At 37.1% G+C, this 7,854-nt stretch overlaps 1 protein-coding gene across 1 annotated transcript; it reads left to right on the top strand.

Annotated features, from left to right (window-relative positions):
* Positions 1-4,891: 4,891 nt before the first annotated feature.
* On the top strand, positions 4,892-5,971 carry FUT9 (fucosyltransferase 9; the record flags this gene model as incomplete). Its single annotated transcript, XM_082855319.1, has 1 exon — positions 4,892-5,971. One exon carries the CDS (start codon positions 4,892-4,894, stop codon positions 5,969-5,971), a length of 1,080 nt encoding a protein of 359 aa, XP_082711445.1.
* Between the last annotated feature and the right edge of the window lie 1,883 nt (positions 5,972-7,854).

Below are 7,854 nucleotides of genomic sequence, written 5' to 3'. Positions count from 1 at the left end.
TTCATTACCTGGCTGCTATGGTTTAACACCTGACAATAATCATAGAAAGCACTATGAAATTATGAAAGACTGCCTCAAGGGAATCCAGAAAGCATGTTCTGGGAAAATGACAGAAACTACCCCCTGTCCTGTCTGGGGTGTTCCTATGTTTAGGTGGCACATGGGCCACGTTACACTTGGGCTCAGTGTCAGATCTGATTGTTCTAGCTACAGCCAGAGCTGGTAAATAGAGCTTCTAAAGTGAATTGAGACAGTGATTAAGAACTAGTGATTATGAGTGCAGAGAAGAGAGCAGATAAAAGATCAGACTAAAAAAGGTTAATCCCTGAATTGAAAAGAAAATTTCAGAGACTGAATGTAGAAACTATCCAAGATAAAGAAGTGTGCAGGGCAGGAGAAGTGGCAGTTGGCAACTTGCAGACCAAAGGAAACAAATGTCTGAGACAAAAGTGAAAGCAGAAAAAAAAAAAAAAAAAAAGAGGTTTTTGAGCATTTAGAGGTAATAACCCTAAAGATGAAACCACTGTATTAAAAAGTCAGGAAATTGTCAGTTATGCCAGCATGTATTCTGAGGAATATTCAGGAAAAGCATTGCTGACCAAAGCTGGTGTATTTTGGTGGCAGCTTCTCTGGTGTTTGGAGGAAGTAAAACAGAGGATTTTGCCTGGAAATACCAGAGATTGCATCCAAAGGTCTTTGAGAAATGTTCACAAACACAAATTTGATAGCATTCTAGAGATCAACCAGTGTCTTCTTGCCAAAACGTAAATGGCATTTCTCCCAAAGGCACGAGGCATTTGGCTCAGGAGCTAATGGGGAGAATTGTGGGAACTCAGAGCAGGAATGCCCACAAGAAAGGTTTAGTGGAATGTGAGGTGTCAAGGGAGTCTTTGAAAGTAAAGCCATGAATATATTAAGTCTTACAGTGCTTTGAGACAGAATATAATTCGGTGTACAGTGTAGAAAGTAGAAGGCTTATATTTTTATTCTTGTAAAGGATTTTAGCATAAAAGTTGTAGGAAAGAGTAGAAGCAAAACAAAACAATACCAACCCCCCCCCAATTTTTTTAAAGGGGCAATTTAAATTACGAACATCAATGGAGTATTCAGAAGACTTTTGCATCATTCCAGATACCAATATCATGACGCTAAACACCATAATGATTATATTGGGAAAAATTGTTCTCTGAGCCGGCCTAAACAGATTACTAACTGTTAAGTTAGATACCACCAAATAGCTAAACTCTAGGTGCAGTCTATGGCTTAATGTAAAGTGAAGAGATTTGTTTGCTGTTTTTAGAATTTATATATAGGTTTTTTAAATCCAGATAATTTTTTGAAAGATTTAAGTTATATACTTAACCTACTGCAGGAAGAAAAAAAAAGGAGAGATAATCAATTGGGTTTTTGTTTTTTCATTTTGGGGTTTTTTTTTGGCTTGATTAGGGTTTTGTTGTTTGTTGTTGTTTGTTTGGATTTGTTTGTTTCAAGCAATAAAAGCAATTATAACTAATGTAAACAAAAAGGAAATTGTTGCAAGTTTATGGAGTAGCTCTTAGAACTGAAGGAATATCTGAAGAAGCAAGCACAGGAAGGCAGCATCATGGGGAGCTCCTTGGACCCAGATAGCAGAGTTTATATAATTGTCTTCTCAGGGGACCCCACTGTGGTTAATCAGCTCCAATATATTTTCCCTCCTGGCCCTTACACTCAAGATTTAAACACCCAGAGAGAGAGAGAGAGAGAGTTTGAGTGATCTGGCTCCCCTGCTCAACACTGGTTAAGAAAAAGGGAGTTATTGTTCTCTGCAGTCCCAAAGATTGCACACAGGAGAGGAGAGGTATCTCGATAGGAAATTCGGGCGCTAGTTTCAGAAGATGGCAGAGCAATTGCCAGGCAGTAAAAACTAGCAAATATCTGCTACAGAATCCTCTAAGTATAATGTGCTTGTAGAGCAACGTTTTGTGAAAAGACTCATACCGTGACTTATTGAAAGACCTGCTTATATTCATTATACTTTGTTTTCTTATGTATTTTATCCAGACATTATTAATGAGTTATGTTTTGTACTTAGAGGAGACTGTAGGCGTGTGTGTGGTTAGAAATGGTAATAATTTGCATAAAATCAGAATCTATTAGTCCAAAAGACTTTCAGCTATGATGAGAGCTCTGATTCTTGACTGTTTAACAAGAAATAGTAACATAATAGCAAACACCTAGTGCTTTCTATTGTCCAGGCACTGTAGGAAGCACTTTACAAATTTTATTTCGTTTAACAGGAAAGAAGTCACAATGTGACTATATATGGCAACCCGTCTGCTTTTTTAAACCATTTCTAATTTTAATCCACCTATTAATTTGTCAGTGATTCATTTCAGGTCTTTGGGGTTGATTTGAGTTGATCTCAAGACCCCCGAGTAGATCGAAAGTTCTGTTCAAAGGGTTTCTGATTTTTATGCTTTTTTAACTGAGGATTAAAAAGTCTTGCTTTATCAGGAGTGGTTTGATTATGAACCCGGACAACATATAGAGAGTAAGTGTACCACACAGTGACTGTCAGTTTGAGTTTTCATCTCTTCCAGATATATGCCTGTTTCTTTCCATTTAAAATAAGGATTCAAAACACACACACACACACACACACACACACACACACACACACACACATCTAGAATTACCACACCTTGAAGAAGCCTTCTGTTCTTCTTGGTTTCACATTTCTCTACATAATACCTTGAAGTATACTTCTGGTTTGAGAATCACACCTGAACCGTTTCTATTCCAGGCTCCTCCATTCTTTAACACTTAGAGCATTCTTAAAGTATGACTGAAGGTCTCTTAATGGAAAACACAATTATACACATTCAAAGTCTTACAAATCTTTTACTAAGACTCTTATTTTTAATGATAAAGTCTTTAAATTATATTCCTTCATATTACTTGAAACTATTAAAAAATGATGTCAAAAACTTTAATTATCCTGTTTATGATTTGCTTTATGCTATAAATTTATTGCTGTCTCTCTTGAGAGCTATAGTGACACAGCTGCGGGTCCTTCAAAAATAGGTTGTATAATAATTCAAGACACGTTGGGTATCCAACTGAATTTTAGTAATGAGGAGTAGGTGAAAAAGTTCCTGTCAAGGGGATGTCAATTTGGGCCCAAGAGACAAACTTTTCTGACAGTTTCTGTACAAAGCAGGGGTTACTGAGTAACTGCCCCTGTTGTTTAGTAATTGACCCCGACAGCAGTGGAAAGTTGAAGGGGGAAGGTGTGCAGAGAGTTAACAAGAAGAACCTCAAGAAACTCAAAATGTCCAGGAAGCAGGAAAACTGAGAGGCACACAGTGGAAAGAATGTTGTTTCTGCCTAGCAACCAATTCTTCCCGTTTGGCCAAAAAAGTGTTGTGGGATTAAAACATACAATATGCCAACTTTAAGTTGCTACAAAGAGAATCAAAACTAGGAGATTTTGCTCATCTACTGGTAGGAATACCTGTAAGTCAATTTAAAGGTAGTTATTCTGTAGAAGGATATGTGTTAAAATACACTAAGAAAGCAGCTAAGTATAATTTCATTCATTCACACTTGGTTCACTTTTGTTTATCTAGTTACCAAGCATTTTACCTTGGGCATAGTTGGTACTCAGCAATCCACCCATTCATTCATGTAACATACACAGCATCTATTAAGCATCTACTGTAACCTGGTGATGAGGATACAGCAGTGAGAAACAAAGCCCCTCATGGAGTTTACATACTGTTATCATTAAGATGATTGTATCCTCTGGCTGCAACCAGGGGAATCAATGATTATAAAAATGTAGTCCTCGGGCTTCCCTGGTGGCGCAGTGGTTGAGAGTCCGCCTGCCGATGCAGGGGACACAGGTTCGTGCCCCGGTCCGGGAAGATCCCACATGCCGCGGGGCAGCTGGGCCTGTGGGCCATGGCCGCTGAACCTGCGCGTCCAGAGCCTGTGCTCCGCAACGGGAGAGGCCACAACAGTGAGAGGCTCGCGTACCTCAAAAAACAAAAAAATGTAGTCCTCAAGTGCCCAGACTCTGGAGCCAGAGCCTGAGTTTAAAAGTGTATTCTGCCACTTACTATATCACCTTGGGCAAGTTTCTTAACCATTTTGGGCTTTAGTTTCTTCATGATTAAGATGGGAATATAATGAGTTAATATGTATGCTTACGTAGACACACACACCACACATATGTATATACATTAACACACACACATATGTATATATATATATGTTCATGTAAGTCCTCAGATTAATGCTTGGCACTAATGAGCACCAGATAAGTGTCAGATACTGTTCTTGTTATGGGAAATGGATCTGAATTTAACTCCTGGGTAAATAGTCCTCACTCATATAAAGGGTAGAGACTAGAGAAATCAAGACAATAAAAGCTGAGGTGCCAAATGCACCTCAATGGATTATTGATGTTTGTATTATTTGTTCAAAGAAGATTGTAGAAGGCAAGAAAGAGCATAACTCAATGGGTAAGCTAGTTAGGGTAAGCTAGTTACTTATATCTCTGGCCCTCAACTTCCTCATTCTGCAGAGAAGAGGTGATAAAAGACCTCCTTGATAGGGGTTCTGTGAGGACCAAAGGAAATGAAGTATGCAAAGTGCTTGGCACAAAGCCTAGCTGAGAATGAGCATTTAGGAAACGGGTACTGTTAAAGTTACAACTTGATTTTATTGCACTGACATCCTATATTTAGTTTTTGCTAAGACTGGAAAGGAAAATGCAGTTGATTTTGTGATTAAGTGTATTTTAGGATGTATCACCTGTTTATCTCAAAATGTATTTATGATTAACTCTTCATCCCTACCTCTACCTACCCCTCTATCTTTCCTTTTCTGTTTCACAGGAAAAATTATGACCTCGGCATCCAAAGGAATTCTCCGCCCATTTTTAATCGTCTGCATTATCCTGGGCTGCTTCATGGCATGTCTGCTCATTTACATCAAGCCCACCAACAGCTGGATCTTCAATCCGATGGAGTCAGCCAGCACTGTGCTGAAAATGAAAAATTTCTTCTCCACCAAAACTGATTATTTTAACGAAACTACGATTCTGATTTGGGTGTGGCCATTTGGGCAGACCTTTGACCTTACATCTTGCCAAGCAATGTTCAACATCCAAGGATGCCATCTCACGACGGACCGGTCCCTGTACAACAAATCGCACGCGGTTCTGATCCATCACCGAGACATCAGTTGGGATCTGACTAATTTACCTCAGCAGGCGAGGCCACCCTTCCAGAAATGGATTTGGATGAATTTGGAATCACCAACTCACACACCCCAGAAGAGCGGCATTGAGCACCTGTTCAACCTGACTCTGACTTATCGCCGCGACTCAGATATCCAAGTGCCTTATGGCTTCTTGACGGTGAGCACAAACCCCTTCGTGTTTGAAGTGCCAAGCAAAGAGAAGTTAGTGTGCTGGGTTGTAAGTAACTGGAACCCTGAGCATGCCAGGGTCAAGTATTACAATGAGCTAAGCAAAAGCATTGAAATCCATACCTATGGGCAAGCATTTGGAGAGTATGTGAATGATAAAAATTTGATTCCTACCATATCTACTTGCAAATTTTATCTTTCCTTTGAAAACTCAATCCACAAAGATTACATCACAGAAAAGCTCTACAATGCTTTTCTGGCTGGCTCTGTGCCTGTTGTTTTGGGGCCATCTAGGGAAAACTATGAGAATTATATTCCAGCAGATTCATTCATTCATGTGGAAGATTATAACTCTCCCAGTGAGCTAGCAAAGTATCTGAAGGAAGTAGATAAAAACAATAAATTATACCTTAGTTACTTTAACTGGAGGAAAGATTTCACAGTAAATCTTCCACGATTTTGGGAATCACATGCATGCTTGGCTTGTGACCATGTGAAAAGACATCAAGAATATAAATCTGTTGGTAATTTAGAGAAATGGTTTTGGAATTAAAGTTTTCCATCATTTGCACACTTGGCAAATTATTTTGATGAGATATTATTGAGGTTTTGAAGATGAGAAGAGACATCATTCAGCTTTTGTGTCATAATTTATTTGTATCACTCTCTCTTGGGTGACATATATATTTTGATGAGATATTATTGAGGTTTTGAAGATGAGAAGAGACATCATTCAGCTTTTGTGTCATAATTTATTTGTATCACTCTCTCTTGGGTGACATATATATTTTGATGAGATATTATTGAGGTTTTGAAGATGAGAAGAGACATCATTCAGCTTTTGTGTCATAATTTATTTGTATCACTCTCTCTTGGGTGACATATATATTTTGATGGAGATTTTTGAGAGCGCAGCCTCAGCAATCACTCCACTTGTTTTAAATTATCTTATATATACCTAATTATGTGCACTGAAAAATAATTTATTCTTCTCTATCATTTGTAAGCATTATTTTTTTCATATTTTTGTAGTTGTCTGTAATGTAACTTTGTGATTCGATTGTTGTTCCTACACTGATCAGTTGTTTAATCCATTTGGTAAATGAAGATGTACATCTTCAAATATGAAATATTTTCATTAAATATTATCATCTCTAGTTCCAAGTTGGCATAATGTAACAAAGGAAAAACATTTGTAATTGAATTCTAACCTCTTTGACTTGGAAGTTGAACAGTGTATAACTGTCTTTATTTGATCTATTTTTTACCTGTTTACCACATTTGTGAATGCCACATTTGTGAATTATTCACTTAGTGAATAAGCCAGATAGTGGAGCAGAACTATTCTATTCGGGAAGCTATTAGGCTTTCCATTTATTTTCATTAAGTTGACTTGCACATGCAGCCACTTGTTCTCATGATCTTAAGTTAAATTATGATGTATTTTTAAATATCCAATTTGTTGGGATTTTTAGTACCTGGGAAATAATCCTAGTAACACTTAAAATCTAAGATAGTTTTCTTCCTGATTTTAACACTCCTTTTTATAATGAAACAAATAATCTTATCAAGTGACAAGGGAAAATGTTATGTATAGATACAAGTCATATTTATAATTGGTACATTTATGCATCAATATAATTTTTAATAACATCAATTTAAAATATTTTTTCCAAAGGTCCAATGTCTAAAACTATTTCATTTCATCATATGAACATAATATGTGAGATGTTTGTCCTATCATTTAAAAGAACCTAAATAAAATTATTATCAAGGTCTTAAGTATAAGATGTTAAACATAATAAAATGGCGATCTGTAGGGAACACAGAGTGATATCTCAATGCATATTTGTTGAATTAATAAATGAATGACATTGAAAGTCATCAGAAAATTTTTGTTTGTTCCAAAAAAGTGACAGTTCTATCCTAGAGGTACTAACTGGAGATGATGTTTTATATTCCATTTTTGTAATTATTCATATGTGGCACATGTGACCATGGCCCTCAGGGTTTTACAGAACAAAAATAAACTTTCATTATACTACGTTTTTGGAGAATTCACCCCTGAACTTGCAGTTGCTGTACAGTGTTTCCCCTCCATAATGTTAAGGGCTGGATATAAGCAGAGAACAGTGAGAAAAAGATGGGAAGATAAGGATTCTTCAAAGAAAACATTTACCAAAAGAATCTTTAATGACTTTATTCTAAACCCATCAAAAGTGTTAGAACATTCTGATGACATCCATTTGTGTCTATTTGTGACTTAGTCTAATAATCCTCTACATGTTAACATCAGTAGAACTCAACTCCACAATTTTCTACATCAAATGGAAGTTAGAGAGAGAGGCAAATTTAAATTCAGAAAGCAGGAGCTATGTCCAACAATCCAGACTGCCTTGTGAGGGAATGAGCTCTTGGGACCACTAGAAGGATTTG

The sequence above is a fragment of the Leucopleurus acutus genome, assembly GCF_964270905.1.
Source record: "Leucopleurus acutus genome assembly, chromosome: 15".
Lineage (NCBI taxonomy): Eukaryota > Metazoa > Chordata > Mammalia > Artiodactyla > Delphinidae > Leucopleurus > Leucopleurus acutus.
This window is presented reverse-complemented; position numbering and strand designations above follow the sequence as displayed.